At 43.8% G+C, this 20,021-nt stretch overlaps 1 protein-coding gene across 1 annotated transcript in view; it reads right to left on the reverse strand.

Annotated features, from left to right (window-relative positions):
* Positions 1-20,021, reverse strand: part of LOC110519322 (contactin-5) — a 533,080-nt gene that overhangs the window by 13,826 nt on the left and 499,233 nt on the right. The window contains exons 19-21 of the mRNA XM_036964829.2: positions 11,855-12,089; positions 6,123-6,232; positions 5,814-6,000 (exon numbers count right to left, since the gene is read on the reverse strand). Of these exons, the coding sequence (XP_036820724.2) occupies positions 5,814-6,000; positions 6,123-6,232; positions 11,855-12,089 (532 nt within the window). The remainder of the gene's footprint in view (positions 1-5,813; positions 6,001-6,122; positions 6,233-11,854; positions 12,090-20,021) is intronic.

A 20,021-nucleotide genomic window follows, 5' to 3' on the forward strand; every position in this document is an offset into this window, starting at 1 on the left:
GAGTATAACACTTCAATCTAAAGCAGAGTGTATAATGCATCGCACAAGAGTAACATACCATTCTGAGAGGGAAAAAGCTAGAAGACTTTTGGCTGCAAGGCTGAAGCAAAATGAGGCCTGTTCTTGTATCAATACAATTCAAACACCATCTGGTAAGATGTCGCATGACCTGGCAGAAATTAAAGATACGTTTAGTCAGTTTTATTCCCAATGATATACGTCAGAGGCGGACCCTGATCATAGTAAGATGAAACACTTCTTATCATCATTAGACCCAAACTCGACAATCTGCATTCCTTGACTCCCCACTTCCTCTTGAAGAACTCATTTACATGAAAAGAGGCAAATCACGAGGACTTGATGGTTTCCCTCCATAGCTGTTTCTTGAAACATGGGATATTGTCGGGCCACTAATTGGTTCTATCAATCATGCATAAAAACTTGGAGAATTCCATATAGACCAAAACACCTCACTGATTATGGTTTTGTTAAAAAAGGGCAAATCTCCCCTAGACTGTAAATGTTATATGGCCCTTAAGCCTTATTATACTAGAGCTCAAGCTGTTTGCAAAGGTACTTGCCATCAGATTGGAACAGCTTGTAGGAAATCTAACCAGCGATGATCAAACTGGGTTTATAAAGGGTCGTTTAGCCTCAGACAATGTTAGACGTCTATTCCATATCATAAATGTGTCCGAAAACGACTCAGTCCCTGCTGCACTTTTTAGTTCAGATGCAGAAAAAGCCTTTGATAGGCTAGAACATTTTATGGTGTGTTTTGGAGTCATTTGGTATTGGTAAAGGATTTATCTCCATGTTAAAAAAACATTGTATTCTGCATCCCAAGCAGTTGTGCAGACGGGAAACATTCTATCCAAGACTTTCTGTTTAAAACGTCCCACAAAACAAGGATGTCCATTATCACCAATGCTCTTTGCCCTGTCTTTGGAGCCCCTTGCTCCAGCGATTAGATCGGACCCACCTATTTCACCCTTCAATATTAAAAAGGTACGCAGCATGAAGTGTCATTCTATGACACCTTATTGTATTTCTCAGACATCTCAATTTCCCACAGATTATGATTTATTTATTTGGGCATATGCATACTCACCAAATTTTCCCAAGGTTGCAGAAGGAACAAACTAAAAGTCAAACTAAAAGAGGAAATCACCTCTGATTTGCAGAGATGGTGCTTTCTTAAAATCTCATTACAAAGCAGCTATAGTAAAAAGGAACGTACTCGACCGACTAAATTGTATTTTCCCTATGCTGCCTATACCTCATCCGCCAAAATAGGAATTCATGTCAATGACCTCAAAGTTTATTTGGAATGATATAAAGCCACGCATTCGATATGATACTCTTACGCGGTTAAAGGGAACAGGAGGTTTGTCTCATCCCATTTACAAATTATATATATATATATTACTGGTCTTTCAAAATAAAATCCTTGAGAGTTTATTCCCATGATTCTGTTGCAGCTTCTTGGAGAGGCGAATCACTTGATGCGCCGACTTACAGATGTGGATAAATTATTTCCAACTCATTACAAGTATGGTAATACACTGAGAAACATATAGGCAACACTAAGACGTTCTGTGAATCTTCTCCTATATGGCCATAACCTGCTGACAAACAATGAGCCTTTTGTCTACCCGAACGGAAAAGGGTGAGTATCACTTGCGAGACATGTATAATGATAAGAGGCTAATGACGTTACAGGACCTCAAACAAATGTATTCACTTCCAGGCTTTTCATGGTTCCTTTACTTACAGTTAAGATCTTCGTTAAAAGCATATGGTGTACCATGGGATGCCCAGTTAACATCCCACATAATGCTTACATGGATAGACCCTTCATTAACATCTAAAATGGTCTCTGCCACTTATGATTGGCTGCTGTCTGTTAAATACTCTACATTGGGTGTCACTCTAGTATGGAACTGTGAAATGCAGGGATTGGGGCACGTGCTGAACCGGGATACCATCTGGGAATATGTATGTGTTACCTCTAGAAACCCAGAATACCAGTTTATACATTAGAAGCATAGAGAGGTTATCCCCATTTAGATGTTTTAAGATGAATCTGATTCCTACTCCAATATGTGATAGATGACATATGCATGTTGTTGGAACACTAATGGACATGTTTTGGGACTGTCATGTGGTGTCCCATTTCTGGTCACATGTTTTGGGACTGTCATGTGGTGTCCCAGTTCTGGTCATTCAAGGGTTTTTCTTAATTTTTTACTATTTTCTACATTGCAGAATAATTGTGAAGACATCAAAACTATGAAATAACACACATGGAATCATGTAGTAACCAAACAAGTGTTAAACAAATGAAAATATATTTTATATTCTTCAAAGTAGCCACCCTTAGCCTTGATGACAGCTTTGCACACTCTTGGCATTCTCTCAAACATCTTCATGAGGAATGCTTTTCCAACAGTCTTGAAGGAGTTCCCACACATGCTGAGCACTTGTTGGCTGCATTTCCTTCACTCTGCGGTCCAACTCGTCCCAAACCATCTGAATTAGGTTGAGGTCAGGTGATTGTGGAGGCCAGGTCATGTGACGCAGCACTCCATCCCTCTCCTTCTTGGTCAAATAGCCCTTACACAGCCTGGAGGTGTGTTGGGTCAATGTCCTGTTGATAAACAAATGATAATCCCAATAAGCGCGAACCAGACGGATTGGCGTATCGCTGCAGAATGCTGTGGTAGCCATGCTAGTTAAGTGTGCCTTGAATTCTAAATAAATCGCTGACAGTGTCACCAGCAAAGCACCCCCACACCATCACACCTCCTCCTCCATGCTTCCCGATGGGAATCACACATGTGGAGATCATCCGTTCACCTACTTTGCATCTCACAAAAACTAGGCATTTGGAACCTAAAATCTAAAATTTCAACTCATCAGATCAAAGGACAAAATTCCACCGGTCTAATGTCCATTGCTCATGTTCTTGGCCCAAGCAAGTCTCTTCTTCCAATTGGTGTCCTTTAGTAGTGGTTTCTTTGCAGCAATTTGACCATGAATGCCTCATTCATGCAGTCTCCTCTGAACAGTTGATGTTGAGATGTGTCTGTTACTTGAACTCTGAATAATTTATTTGGGCTGCAATGTCTGAGGCTGGTAACTCTAATGAACTTATCCTCCTCTGCAACAGAGGTAACTCTGGGTCTTTCCTTTCCTGTGGCAGTCCTCATGAGAGCCAGTTTCATCATAGCGCTTGATGGTTTTTGCGACTGCACTTGAAGAAACTTTCAAAGTTCTTGAAATGTTCCTAATTGACTGACCTTTATGTCTTAAAGTGATGATGGACTGTTGTTTCTCTTTGCTTATTTGAGCTGTTCTTGCCATAATATGGACTTGGTCTTTTACCAAATAGGGATATCGTCTGAATACCACCCCTACCTTGTCACAACACAACTCAAACGCATTAAGAAGGAAAGAAATTCCACAAATAAACTTTTAACTTGGCACACCTGTTCATTGAAATGTATTCCAGGTGACTACCTCATGAAGCTGGTTGAGAGAATGCCAAGAGTATGCAAAGGCAAATGGTGGCTACTTTGAAGAATCTCAAATATAAAATATATTTAGAAATATTTTTAGGGGTTACTACATGACTCCATATGTGTTCTTTCATAGTGTTGATGTCTTCACTATTATTCTACAATGTAGACACTAGTAAAAATGAACAAAAACCTTATGAGTATGAGTAGGTGTCTAGTTGTGGAACTGGACTAGATTGTGAACGTCTCTTGGCAGAATGCTTGACTGTGGGTCATAAGCACAATAACGTTCCAACTGCAACACTCCAAACGATTTGCTCTCGTATACAATGGGAGACTGTATATGTTTTGGGTCAACAAAGCTGTGTCCATCATAACATTCCATAAATAATCACCATGCGATCAATTGTCAGTTGTAAACATGTCTTTTTCCCCATCTGCCTGCATCATGAGGTATTTCCCTTGCTCACATGATGGACAGTTGCTGGTCGCTGAGACAGATGAGAGCACATTAACCCTGCTGTAGAGTTCATTGCGGCCAGCAGGTCAAACGAACAACTAAGATGAATGAGTCATTCGAAAAATACAAATCATGACCCTCGAGTCAATAAAGAGAATGAATCATGTGCTAACTGCACATCCCTACTCTGTAGCACCACAGAGAGTGAACGGAGACGAGACGAGATGATGTTTTACTGAGCCAGTTGAAATGTCATTATCATGGACATTATCATGGACATATCCAAGTAAATGCCAATAGAAAAAAGGCTCAAACAAAGGAAAATGCAGCTAGTGTCCTGTCATTCCAGGTTCAATGTTTGACATGACTGAGTTAGCTGAGCTAGCTAGCTAGCAAGTGACAAGAACGTTATCCAGCCTGATTAGCAACCATTTTGTTTAGAAAGGACGACCAGACCTTTTGCATAGAAACTATTTTAACATAATGAACGACTGGCGTCAGCAACATGACCAAAATAACTAACATCCAGAGGTTTGTCTGGACTATGTCTTCTGGTGGAATAATTACATTGTATGAATTAAATTAATCAAAATAAAGTTTTAATGAAAATATGTCATTCATTATTATTTTAAAATGTTGGTAACAGTTTAATAAAGGCAATAAGGCATTCGAGGCCGTTTTTGATCATGAATACAGTGACAGGTAAATGGGTTGACTGGCCCTCATGATGCAGCACTGCCTCTTATCTGTATTCATGCTACAGCACTGCCTCTTACCTGTGACTCTATTCATGATACAGCACTGCCTCTTACCTGTGACTCTATTCATGATACAGCACTGCCTCTTACCTGGGACTCTATTCATGATACAGCACTGCCTCTTACCTGTGACTGTATTCATGATACAGCACTGCCTCTTACCTGTGACTGCATTCATGATGCAGTACTGCCTCTTACCTGTATTCATGATACAGCACTGCCTCTTACCTGTGACTCTATTCATGATACAGCACTGCCTCTTACCTGTGACTGTATTCATGATACAGCACTGCCTCTTACCTGTGACTGTATTCATGATGCAGCACTGCCTCTTACCTGTATTCATGATACAGAACTGCCTCTTACCTGGGACTCTATTCATGCTACAGCACTGCCTCTTACATGTGACTGTATTCGTGATACAGCACTGCCTCTTACCTGTGACTCTATTCATGCTACAGCACTGCCTCTTACCTGTGACTGTATTCATGATACAGCACTGCCTCTTACCTGTGACTGTATTCATGATACAGCACTGCCTCTTACCTGTGACTGTATTCATGATACAGCACTGCCTCTTACCTGTGACTGTATTCATGATACAGCACTGCCCCTTACCTGTGACTGTATTCATGATACAGCACTGCCTCTTACCTGTGACTGTATTCATGATGCAGCACTGCCTCTTACCTGTATTCATGATACAGAACTGCCTCTTACCTGGGACTCTATTCATGCTACAGCACTGCCTCTTACATGTGACTGTATTCGTGATACAGCACTGCCTCTTACCTGTGACTCTATTCATGCTACAGCACTGCCTCTTACCTGTGACTGTATTCATGATACAGCACTGCCTCTTACCTGTGACTGTATTCATGATACAGCACTGCCTCTTACCTGTGACTGTATTCATGATACAGCACTGCCTCTTACCTGTGACTGTATTCATGATACAGCACTGCCTCTTACCTGTGACTGTATTCATGTGCCTTGCTGCTTAATTAAAGTGTACATACAGTACCCCCCCCCCCTCCTCTATACAGCTCAGGTTTGTATGAGAGGTGTACTCACGGTCTTTCTTGGTCTTGGCGGTGCTAGCGGTCGATGCAGGGCCCTGGCCGATACTGTTGAAGCCTCTGACTGTGATGAGGTACACGCTGTTCCCCTCCAGGCCTGTCAGCACCATAGACGTCTCGTTCCCCACTGTCTTCTTCCGGTTCCCTGACTCCTCCTGCTCACTGTCCTTCGTGTAGCTCACCTGACAAAAGAAGACATTGGTTGTGTCTCTTTAAAAACTTGTCTTTTATTGTAGTATTTACATGTATTTGTTTTATTTAGATTTATCTAATGAAAAATGTTATGTATAATGCACACACACACCTCGTATCCCCGTGGTCTCCCAGGGCCAGGGTTGGGTGGCCTCCAAGTTACTTTGATTTCCGAAGAGGAAATGCTGGAAGCTTTCACCTCAGACGGGGCCTCTCTGGGCTCTGTAGAGGATAAAACGCACGCACGCACGCACGCGCGCACACACACACACACACACACACACACACACACACACACACACACACACACACACACACACACACACACACACACAATCCAATCAACCTTAGAAACCCCACAGACACACAAAATGCAGTCACACTATAACTGCTGCAAGTTGCCTCCTGTGTGTCTTGTAGAAAAGCCGCATAATGCCGTGTTGATTGCACAATGAGTAATGTACAGTAGATCTCTACAGTTAATCAGTACATATTGATAACAGTCTATCAGTACATATTGATAACAGTATATCAGTACATATTGATAACAGTCTATCAGTACATATTGATAACAGTAAATCTCTACAGTCGATCAGTACATGTTGATAACAGTCTAACAGTACATATTGATAACAGTCTATCAGTACATATTGATAACAGTCTATCAGAACATATTGACAACAGTAAAACTCTACAGTTAATCAGTATTGCTATTATGTTTCATCAAGTGGTGTGTTTCATGATTACTTTCATAGTAGATCAGTCATACAGTACAGTGAATAGTATCTGAATCCCAGGGGAGATCAGAGGATAAATAGATTACATAAAGGGACACATTGTCAGTGTATAGAGGGTACTTCTTCTTGACTAACATTTCAAACATCAACAAATTAACCACTAGACCAGGGCTGTCAAACATTTGGTGGTTTGAGTAAAACAGTTTCCAGCTCGCTAATAATCACATCAATGAAAGTAAGACAGTCAGGGAGTAGACAAAATCACAAAATGATAACTAGAGGACTATTTTTGGCAGATTTACACAGTGAGGAAAAATGACACATTTTCAGTGTCTCCCTCTGGACCTCGTTGAATACCGAATGCGGCCCACGGGGAAAAATGAGTTCGACAGCCCTGCTCTAGAGCAGGGTTTTCTAAACTCGGTCCTGGGGCCCCGACCCCTCGGTCCTGGGGCCTACCCTGGGTGCACGTTTAGTTTTTGCCCTAGCTCTACACAGCTAATTCAAATAACAAACACATCATCATGCTTTTATTACTTGAATCAGCTGTGTTGTGCTTGGGCAAAAACCAAAACCTGGAACCAGGGGGCCCCTGGACCGAGAACTAAGATGTGATGTTTTGCCTTTGCTTTTTACTTGTGAGAACTAGTAGAACTGAGGATGTGACAGTAGAACTGACAGTGGAACTGTCAGTAGAACTGACAGTAGAACTGACAGTAGAACTGAGGACGTGACAGTAGAACTGACAGTGGAACTGACAGTAGAACTGACAGTAGAACTGACAGTAGAACTGACAGTAGAACTGAGGACGTGACAGTAGAACTGACAGTAGAACTGAGGACGTGACAGTAGAACTGAGTACGTGACAGTAGAACTGAGGACGTGACAGCAGAACTGAGGACGTGACAGTAGAACTGACAGTAGAACTGAGGACGTGACAGTAGAACTGACAGTAGAACTGAGGACGTGACATTAGAACTGACAGTAGAACTGAGGACGTGACAGTAGAACTGTCAGTAGAACTGACAGTAGAACTGAGGACGTGACATTAGAACTGACAGTAGAACTGAGGACGTGACATTAGAACTGACAGTAGAACTGTCAGTAGAACTGAGGACGTGACAGTAGAACTGACAGTAGAACTGACAGTAGAACTGAGGACGTGACAGTAGAACTGACAGTAGAACTGAGTACGTGACAGTAGAACTGACAGTAGAACTGACAGTAGAACTGAGGACGTGACAGTAGAACTGACAGTAGAACTGAGGACGTGACAGTAGAACTGTCAGTAGAACTGAGTACGTGACATTAGAACTGACAGTAGAACTGACAGTGGAACTGAGGACGTGACAGTAGAACTGTCAGTAGAACTGAGTACGTGACAGTAGAACTGAGGACGTGACAGTAGAACTGAGGACGTGACAGTAGAACTGTCAGTAGAACTGAGTACATGACAGTAGAACTGAGGACGTGACAGTAGAACTGAGGACGTGACAGTAGAACTGAGAACGTGACAGTAGAACTGAGGACGTGACAGAAGAACTGAGGACGTGACAGTAGAACTGAGGACGTGATAGTAGAACTGACAGTAGAACTGAGTACATGACAGTAGAACTGAGGACGTGACAGTAGAACTGAGGACGTGACAGTAGAACTGAGAACGTGACAGTAGAACTGAGGACGTGACAGAAGAACTGAGGACGTGACAGTAGAACTGAGGACGTGATAGTAGAACTGACAGTAGAACTGAGGACGTGACAGTAGAACTGAGGACGTGACAGTAGAACTGAGGACGTGATAGTAGAACTGACAGTAGAACTGAGGACGTGACAGTAGAACTGAGGACGTGACAGTAGAACTGAGGACGTGACAGTAGAACTGAGAACGTGACAGTAGAACTGAGGACGTGACAGTAGAACTGACAGTAGAACTGAGGACGTGACAGTAGAACTGAGGACGTGACAGTAGAACTGACAGTAGAACTGAGGACGTGACAGTAAAACTGAGAACGTGACAGTAGAACTGAGGACGTGACAGTAGAACTGAGAACATGACAGTAGAACTGACAGTAGAACTGAGGACGTGACAGTAGAACTGAGGACGTGACAGTAGAACTGAGGACGTGACAGTAGAACTGAGGACGTGACAGTAGAACTGAGAACGTGACAGTAGAACTGAGGACGTGACAGTAAAACTGAGGACGTGACAGTAGAACTGAGAACGTGACAGTAGAACTGACAGTAGAACTGAGAACGTGACAGTAGAACTGAGGACGTGACAGTAGAACTGAGAACGTGACAGTAGAACTGAGGACATGACAGTAAAACTGAGGACGTGACAGTAGAACTGAGGACGTGACAGTAGAACTGAGGACGTGACAGTAGAACTGAGGACGTGACAGTAGAACTGAGGACGTGACAGTAGAACTGAGAACGTGACAGTAGAACTGAGGACGTGACAGTAGAACTGAGAACGTGACAGTAGAACTGACAGTAGAACTGAGGACGTGACATTAGAACTGACAGTAGAACTGTCAGTAGAACTGAGGACGTGACAGTAGAACTGACAGTAGAACTGACAGTAGAACTGAGGACGTGACAGTAGAACTGACAGTATAACTGAGTACGTGACAGTAGAACTGACAGTAGAACTGAGGACGTGACAGTAGAACTGACAGTAGAACTGAGGACGTGACATTAGAACTGACAGTAGAACTGTCAGTAGAACTGAGGACGTGACAGTAGAACTGACAGTAGAACTGACAGTAGAACTGAGGACGTGACAGTAGAACTGACAGTAGAACTGAGTACGTGACAGTAGAACTGACAGTAGAACTGACAGTAGAACTGAGGACGTGACAGTAGAACTGACAGTAAAACTGAGCTCGTGACAGTAGAACTGTCAGTAGAACTGAGTACGTGACATTAGAACTGACAGTAGAACTGACAGTGGAACTGAGGACGTGACAGTAGAACTGTCAGTAGAACTGAGTACGTGACAGTAGAACTGAGGACGTGACAGTAGAACTGAGGACGTGACAGTAGAACTGTCAGTAGAACTGAGTACGTGACAGTAGAACTGAGGACGTGACAGTAGAACTGAGGACGTGACAGTAGAACTGAGAACGTGACAGTAGAACTGAGGACGTGACAGAAGAACTGAGGACGTGACAGTAGAACTGAGAACGTGACAGTAGAACTGAGGACGTGACAGTAGAACTGAGGACGTGACAGTAGAACTGAGGACGTGACAGTAGAACTGAGGACGTGACAGTAGAACTGACAGTAGAACTGAGGACGTGACAGTAGAACTGTGGACGTGACAGTAGAACTGAGGACGTGACAGTAGAACTGAGGACGTGACAGTAGAACTGAGAACGTGACAGTAGAACTGAGGACGTGACAGTAGAACTGACAGTAGAACTGAGGATGTGACAGTAGAACTGAGGACGTGACAGTAGAACTGAGGACGTGATAGTAGAACTGACAGTAGAACTGAGGACGTGACAGTAGAACTGAGGACGTGACAGTAGAACTGAGGACGTGATAGTAGAACTGACAGTAGAACTGAGGACGTGACAGTAGAACTGAGGACGTGACAGTAGAACTGAGGACGTGACAGTAGAACTGAGAACGTGACAGTAGAACTGAGGACGTGACAGTAGAACTGAGAACGTGACAGTAGAACTGAGGACGTGACAGTAGAACTGAGGACGTGACAGTAGAACTGACAGTAGAACTGAGGACGTGACAGTAGAACTGAGAACGTGACAGTAGAACTGACAGTAGAACTGAGAACGTGACAGTAGAACTGAGGACGTGACAGTAGAACTGAGAACGTGACAGTAGAACTGAGGACATGACAGTAAAACTGAGGACGTGACAGTAGAACTGAGAACGTGACAGTAGAACTGAGGACGTGACGGTAGAACTGAGGACGTGACAGTAGAACTGAGGACGTGACAGTAGAACTGAGGACGTGACAGTAGAACTGAGAACGTGACAGTAGAACTGAGGACGTGACAGTAGAACTGAGGACGTGACAGTAGAACTGACAGTAGAACTGAGGACGTGACAGTAGAACTGAGGATGTGACAGTAGAACTGAGAGCGTGACAGTAGAACTGAGGACGTGACAGTAGAACTGAGAACGTGACAGTAGAACTGAGGACGTGACAGTAGAACTGAGAACGTGACAGTAGACCTGAGAACGTGACAGTAGAACTGAGAACGTGACAGTAGAACTGAGGGCGTGACAGTAGAACTGAGGACATGACAGTAGAACTGAGGACGTGACAGTAGAACTCACACCTTTTGTACTAATGTTGCAGCATCTCGGCTTTCGTCAGCCATGTGACTTCTGAAATTATATAATTTGTAAGGCGACTTGAAGGAGCGACTTCCCTTTGAATAATTTTTACTTTCCCAACCCCTGCAAAGAAGTACTTAGATGTCCTGACCCCTCCTGTCTCAGCCTCCAGTATTTATGCTGCAGTAGTTTATGTGTCGGTTGGCTAGGGTCAGTCTGTTATATCTGGAGTATTTCTCCTGTCTTATCCGGTGTCCTGTGTGAAATTAAGTATGCTCTCTCTAATTCTTTCTTTCTTTCTTTCTTTCTTTCTTTCTTTCGTTCTTTCTTTCTTTCTTTCTTTCTTTCTTTCTTTCTTTCTTTCTTTCTTTCTCTCTCGGAGGACCTGAGCCCTAGGACCATGCCTCAGGACTACCTGGCATGATGATTCCTTGCTGTCCCCAGTCCACCTAGCCGTGCTGACCTGTTGCACCCTCGACAACCACTGTGATTACTATTATTTGACCATGCTGGTCATTTATGAACATTTGAACATCTTGGCCATGTTCTGTTATTATCTCCACCCGGGACAGCCAGAAGAGGACTGGCCACCCCACATAGCCTGGTTCCTCTCTAGGTTTCTTCCTAGGTTCCTGCCTTTCTAGGGAGTTTTTCCTAGCCACCGTGCTTCTACACCTGCATTGCTTGCTGTTTGGGGTTTTAGGCTGGGTTTCTGTACAGCACTTTGAGATATCAGCTGATGTAAGAAGGGCTATATAAATACATTTGATTTGATTTGATGTGCGAGTGCAATAACTCACCCCCCTCTGCAGAGTACACAGTGACCACACCACTGAAGGGTCCGTCTCCCTTGTTGTTGTACACTCCCACCTTCACTTCGAAGGGGGTGAGGGGAGGGAAGGTCTCATCTCTGTACTTGTACATAGTGGAATCTGCTGATGTCACCATCTTCTCCTTCCATCCTCGCGTTCCATTGGCTCTGAATGCCACGATGTAGCCAAAGCCCTCCCCATTCTGGAACTCCTCAGACACAGGCTAGAATACAGGGAATACATTTTTTTGTTGGACATGTAAATCTAATCGATGACGACACCATGAGGTAACTTAAATATCTGAATTAATGAATTCATCCTCTGAAATATGAGTCCACTGACTCGAATTACTGTATTATATCCTGGTAGTAGCCTTGTAGGAGCCTACCCCACTGAACGTCTGTAGCTTACAGTATAACAGAAAATTAAAAAGTGAGTAGAGAAGTTAGATAAATCAGTCCATGTAAATTAGAGTACATGGAAATGAAACCATTTTGCTTGGTCTGACCCCTGAGCCAAGCATAGCTACACCAATCCCCCTGAGCTAAGCATAGCTACACCAATCCCCATGAGATCTCCCCACATAACATAGCTACACCAATCCCACTGAGCTAAGCATAGCTACACCAATCCCCATGAGATCTCCCCACATAACATAGCTACACCAATCCCCCGGAGATCTCCCCACAAAACATAGCTACACCAATCCCACTGAGCTAAGCATAGCTACACCAATCCCCATGAGATCTCCCCACATAACATAGCTACACCAATCCCCATGAGATCTCCCCACATAACATAACATAACACCTGCTTACAAGCAAAAAGCAGGAAGCACCAGTGACTTGGTCTATTAAAAAGTGGTCAGATGAAGCAGATGCTAAACTACAGGACTGTTTTGCTAGTACACCACATCAGTCACTGTCTTCATCAATAAGTGCATCGATGACATTGTCCCCACAGTGACTGTACGTACATACCCCAACCAGTAGCCATGGATTAAAGGCAACATTTGCACTGAGCTAAAGTGTTGAGCTGTCGTTTTCAAGGTGCGGGACTCTAACCCGGAAGCTTACAAGAAATCCTGCGATGCCCTTCGATGAACCATCAAACAGGCAAAGCGTCAATACAGATGCTAAGATTGAATGATACGACACCGGCTCCGATGCTCGTCGGATGTGGCATGGCTTCCAAACTATTACAGACTACAAAGGGAAGCCCAGCCGTGAGCTGCCCGGTGATACGAGTCTACCAGACGAGCTAAATCACTTCTATGCTCGCATCAAGGCAAGCAACACTGAGCCATGCATGAGAGCACCAGCTGTTCCGGACGACTGTGTGATCACTCTCTCCGTAGCCAACGTGAGTAAATCCTTTAAACAGGTCAACATAGGCTGCGGGGACAGACGGATTACAGGACGTGTGCTCCAGGCATGTGCTGACCAACTGGCAGGTGTCTTCACTGACATTTTCAACATGTCCCTGATTGAGTGTGTAATACCAACATGTTTCAAGTAGACCACCATAGTCCCTGTGCCAAGAACACAAAGGCAACCTGCCTAAATAACTACAGACCTGTAGCACTCACGTCCATAGCCATGAAAGGTTGGAAATGGCTCACATGAACGCCATTATCCCAGAAAACCTAGACCCACTCCAATTTGCATACCAACCTAACATATTCACAGATGATGCAATCTCTATTGCACTCCACACTGCCCTTTCCCACCTGGACAAAAGGAACACTTATGTGAGAATGCTGTTCATTGACTACAGCTCAGCGTTCAACACCATAGTACCCTCAAAGCTCATCACCAAGCTAAGGACCCTGGGACTAAACACATCCTTCTGCAACTGGATCCTGGACTTCCTGACTGGCCGCCCCCAGGTGGTGAGGGTAGGTAGCAACACATCTGCCACGCTGATCCTCAACACTGGAACTCCCCAGGGGTGCATGCTCAGTACCCTCCTGTACTCCCTGTTCACCCATGACTGCATGGCCAGGCATGACTCCAACACCATCATTAAGTTTGCTGACAATACAACAGTGGTAGGCCTGATCAACGACAACGACGAGACAGCCTATATGGAGGAGGTCAGAGACCTGGCCGGGTGGTGCCAGAATAACAACCTATCCCTCACTGTAACCGAAACTAAGGAGATGATTGTGGACTACAGGAAAAGGAGGACCGAGCACGCCCCCATTCTCATAGACGCGACTGTAGTGGAGCAGGTTGAGAACTTCAAGTTCCTTGGTGTCCACATCAACAACAAACTAGAATGGTCCAAACACACCAAGGCAGTCGTGAAGAGGGCATGACAAAGCCTATTCCCCCTCAGGAAACTAAAAATATTTGGCATGGGTCCTGAGATCCCCAAAAGGTTCTACAGCTGCAACATCGAGAGCATACTGACTGGTTGCATCACTGCCTGGTACGGCAGTTGCTCGGTCTCTGACCGCAAGGCACTACAAAGGTTAGTGCGTACGACCCAGTACATTACTGGGGCTAAGCTGCCTGCCATCCAGGACCTCTACACCAGGCGGTGTCAGAGGAAGCCCCTAAAAATTGTCAAAGACCCCAGCCTCCCCAGTCATAGACTGTTCTCTGTACTACTGCATGGCAAGCGGTACCGGAGCGCCAAGTCTAGGACCAAAAGGCTTCTCAACAGTTTTTACCCCCCAGCCATAAGACTCCTGAACAGGCAATCAAATGGCTATTTGCATTTTGAACCCCCCCCACAACCCCTCTTTTTACGCTGCTGCTACTCTCTGTCTATCATATATGCACAGTCACTATAACTACATATTCATGTAAATACTACCTCAATTGGCCCGACCAAACAGTGCTCCCGCACATTGGCTAACCGGGCTATCTGCATTGTGTCCCACCACCCGCCAACCCCTCTTTTACACTACTGCTACTCTCTGTTCATCATATATGCAGTCACTTTAACCATATCTACCTGTACATAATACCTCAATCAACCTGGCTAACTGGTGTTTTTATGTATCCTTGCTACTTTTATAGCCTCGCTACTGTATATGGCCTGTCTTTTTACTGTTGTTTTATTTCTTTACCTACCTATTGTTCACCTAATACCTGCTGCCTTGGCAGGAACTAATGGGGATCCATAATAAACCCCAGGAAGAGTAGCTGCTGCCTTGACAGGAACAAATGGGGATCCCTAATAAACCCCAGGAAGAGTAGCTGCTGCCTTGGCAGGAACTAATGGGGATCCATAAAAAATACAAACCCTCCAGGACCAGGGTTGTCCTGACCTAGGCTCTACCACAGTGGACTAACACAGTCTTGTGGCGTGCAGGAGACCCCAGTTGACACAGTCAGTTCCCTTCGCTGTGTAGTGGAGGGTAAACACACCTTCCCTTAGCGGTGTAGTGGAGGGTAAGCACACCTTCCCTTAGCGGTGTAGTGGAGGGTAATTACACCTTCCCTTAGCGGTGTAGTGGAGGGTAAACACACCTTCCCTTAGCGGTGTAGTGGCGGGTAAACACACCTTCCCTTAGCGGTGTAGTGGAGGGTAAGCACACCTTCCCTTAGCGGTGTAGTGGAGGGTAAACTATCTATGGTCCTATGACACAATACCATCAGCAGTTTATCTATACACAGAAACAATCACTTAGAAGGGCTTTATCAACTGATATCAGCCTCCACCATGAACTCACCAGCTCAAAACTTTTTTAATTGACAAGGCATATAATTTCCAGATTTTCTTTTTTTTTTTGTAACCTCTTTGGTAACAGGATTATATCAATGTCTGCAAATGAAACACTAAACAGACAGTAATTAAATCAAAATGCCACAAAGTCCCAGCTGAATCCCTGTAACTTCCAAGCCGTAATGAAATAAATTACTTGTAAATGTCACGCTCTTTGATGGCAAGCATGAACACTTTGCATAGACACATTTGGTGTTGTTTCTGCAGCTATACTGTAAGGTTTAATCTTGGTAAGTCCTTAAGGGTTTTAACTATTGTGTGAATATTTTGTGTTCTTGCTTCAGTTTTGTTTTTCCCCAACCTCAAACCTACTGGAGCACATTGTGTTTATCAATCACATTTATTTATAAAGCCCTTTTTACATCAGCAGATGTCACAAAGTGCTGTACAGTAACCCAGGCTAAAACCCCCAAACAGCAAGCAATGCTGATGTAGAAGCACGGTGGCTAGGAAAAACTCCCTAGAAAGATAGGAACCTGGTGGCCAGTCCTCTTTTGGCTGCGAGGGGTGGAGATTATAAGAGTACATGGCCATTAAGGCCAGATTGTTCTTCAAGATTTTCAATTGTTCATAGATGACCAGCAGGGTCAAATAATAATCACAGTGGTAGAGGGTGAAACAGGTCAGTACCTCAGAAGTAAATGTCAGTTGGCTTTTCATAGCTGAGCAATCAGAGGTCGAGACAGCAGGTGTGGTAGAGAGAGAGAGCAATAGAGAGAGATAATTGAAGACACCATGTCCGAGACAAGGTAGCACGTCTGGTGAACAGGTCAGGGTTCCTGCAGCAGCACGACCAGGTGGACTGGAAACAGCCAGAAGTCATCAGGCCAGGTAGTCCTGAGGCATGGTCCTAGGGCTCAGTTCCTCCGGGAGGAGGGGGAGAGATGGAGAGAGAGAGAGAAATAGAGGGATCATACTTAAATTTACACAGGACACCAGATAAGACAGGAGAATTACACCAGATGAAATAAACTGACCGTAGCTGCCCGGCACTTTGACAAAGCACAGCCCCCACACCACTCAACCCACTCAAGTGACTCACCCCTCCTAGGGACAGCATGGAAGAGCACTAGTAAGCCAGTGACTCAGTCCCCGTAATAGGGTCAGAGGCAGAGAATCCCAGTGGAGAGAAAGGAGCCGGCCAGGCAGAGACAGCAAGGGCGGTTCGTTGCTCCAGAGCCTTTCCGTTCACCTTCCCACTCCTGGGCCAGACCACACTCAATCATAAGACATACTGAAGAGATGAGTCTTCAGTAAAGACTTAAAGGTTGAGACCGAGTCTCTCACATGGATAGGTAGACCATTACATAAACATGGAGCTCTATAGAAAGCCCTGCCTCCAGCTGTTTGCTTAGAAATTCTAGGGGCAATAAAAAGGCCTGCGTCTTGTGACCATGGCGTACGTGTAGGTATGTACTGCAGGACCAAATCGGAGAGATGGGTATGAGAAAGTAATGCTGAGAATGTAATACTTTGTAGGTCAGCTGTAAAACCTTGAAGTCAGCCCTAACAGGAAGCTTGACTAGATTCTAGTCAAGATTTTAGCAGCCGTGTCTAGCACTAACTGAAGTTTATTTAGTGCTGTATGTGGGTAGCCGGTAAGTAGAACATTGCAGTAGTCTAATCTGGACGAGACGAAAGCATGGATGAGCTATTCTGCATCAATTTTTAAAAGTTTCAGATTTTTGCAATTTTACAAAGCTGCCCTTGAAATATTCTTGACATGTTTGTCAAAAGAGAGATCAGGGTCCAGAGTAATGCTGAGGTCCTTCACATTTCTATTTGAGACGACTGTATAACCTTTAAGATTAGTTGTCAGATCCAACAGCAGATCTCCAAGGCTACAGTGGGGCCACAGTGTCTCCTGACCCCTCCTGTCTCAGCCTCCAGTATTTATGCTGCAGTAGTTTATGTGTTGCGGGCTAGGGTCAGTCTGTTATATCTGGAGTATTTCTCCAGTGTCCTGCATACGTGTAGGTATGTACGGCAGGAACAAATCGGAAAGATAGGTAGGAGCAAGCCCATGTAATGCTTTGTAGGTTAGCAGTAAAACCTTGAAATCAGCCCTTGCCTTGACAGGAAGCCAGTGTAGGGTGGCTAGCACTGGAGTAATATGATCAAATTTTCTGGTTTTAGTCAGGATTCTAGCAGCCGTATTTAGCACTAACTGAAGTTTATTTAGTGCTTTATCCGGGTAGCCGGAAAGTAGAGCATTGCAGTAGTCTAACCTAGAAGTGACAAAAGCATGGATGTATTTTTCTGCATAATTTTGGGCACAAAGTTTTTGATATTTGCAATGTAACATGGTAGATGGTAAAAAGCTGTCCTGATATGTTCGTCAAAAGAGAGATCAGGGTCCAGAGTAACGCCGAGCTCCTTCACAGTTTTATTTGAGACGACTGTACAACCATCAAGATAATTGTCAGATTCAACAGAAGATCTCTTTGTTTCTTGGGACCTAGAACAAGCATCTCTGTTTTGTCTGAGTTTAAAAGTAGAACATTTGCCGCCATCCACTTCCTTATCTCTGAAACACAGGCTTCCAGGGATGGCAATTTTGGGGCTTTACCATGTTTCATCGAAATGTACAGCTGTGTGTCATCCGCATAGCAGTGAAAGTCAACATTATGTTTCCAAATTACATCACCAAGAGGTAAAATATATAGTGAAAATTAAAGTGGTCCTGAAACGGAACCTTGAGGAACACCAACATTTACAGTTGATTTGTCAGAGGACAAACAATCCACAGAGACAAACTGATATCTTTCCGACAGATAAGATCTAAACCAGGCCAGAACTGGTCTGTGTAGACCAATTTGGGTTTCCAATCTCTCCAAAAGAATGTGGTGATCAATGGTGTCAAAAAGAGGCACTAAGGTCAGAGCACGAGGACAGATGCAGAGCCTCGGTCTGATGCCATTAAAAGGTAATTTACCATCTTCACGAGCGCAGTCTCAGTCCTATGATGGGGTCTAAATCCAGACTGAAGCGTTTCATATCCATTGTTTGTCTTCAGGAAGGCAGCGAGTTGCAGCGCAATAGCTTTTCATTAGTTTGTTTTTTGAGGAATGGGAGATTCAATATAGGCCGATTGTCTTTTATAATTGCCTGTTCAAGGTTTGGCTTTTTTCAGGAGAGGCTTTATTATGGCCACTTTTAGTGAGTTTGGTACACATCCGGAGGACAGGGAGCCATTTATTGTGTTCAACATAGGAGGGCCAAGCACAGGAAGTAGCTTTTTCAGTAGTTTAGTTGGAATAGGGTCCAGTAGGCAGCTGGAAGCCATTTTCGTGAATGTGTGAAGGGATACAGGATTAAAAAACTTGAGTGTCTCCATTGATCTTACATCCTGGCAGTTCTGTGTAGACTGAGTCTTGGAGAAATATGCAGATTCAAAGAGGAGTCCGTAATTTCCTTTCTAAAAAATGTATATATTAGAAAGGAAATTACGGACTCCTCTTTGAATCTGCATATTTCTCCAAGACTCAGAGTATATATATATATATATATATATATATATATATATATATATATATATATACCACCTTTATTTATCCAGGTAGGCCAGTTGAGAACAAGTTGTCATTTACAACTGCGACCTGGTCAAGATAAAGCAAAGCAGTGCAAAGCAGTGCGACACAAACAACAACACAGAGTTACACATGGAATAAACAAACGTACTGTCCATAACACAATAGAAAAAGTCTATGTACAGTGTGTGCAAATGGCATAAGGAGGTAAGGCAATAAATAGGCCAATAGTAGCCTAGAAAGAACAATTCAGCAAATTAACACTGGAGTGATAGATGTGCAGATGACAACATTCTCCATTGATCCTAGAACATGGAAGTTCTGTGAAGACTCAGGACAACTGAAGAAATACTTAGATTCAATCAAGAGTCCGTAATTTGCTTTCTAATGACCATGATCTTTTCTTCTCAGAAGTTAATAAATTCATCACTGCTGAAGTGAAAGCCATCTTCTCTCTAGGGTGTTACAAGGTTAAATTTAGATCCTCAGTTAAGCGGTTAACTGAGTTTTGTTCTTTGATGTCCATGGGTAGGTGGAGGGAGTATGGAAGGGCATCCAGGAATCTTTGGTGTGTCCAAGAATTTATTACATATTACATGGCTTCTGATAATACTTGGTTTGGGTCTGAGCAGATTTTTTGTTTCAAATGCAAACATAAGATGGTGGACCGAAAAACATAAAGACCGATAATATTTATTCCACGGGACAAAACTAGATCCAGGATATGACTGTGGCAATGCGTCGCTCTGGAGACATGTTGGACCAAACCCACTGAGTTGATGATGACTCCGAAGGCCTTTTGGAGTGGATCTGTGGACTTTTCCATGTGAATATTGAAGTCACCAAAAATTTGATTATTATCTGCTATGAATACAAGGTCCGATAGG

Source organism: Oncorhynchus mykiss, chromosome 27 (assembly GCF_057628025.1).
Source record: "Oncorhynchus mykiss isolate SJ-2025 chromosome 27, ASM5762802v1, whole genome shotgun sequence".
NCBI classification, from domain to species: Eukaryota; Metazoa; Chordata; class Actinopteri; order Salmoniformes; family Salmonidae; genus Oncorhynchus; species Oncorhynchus mykiss.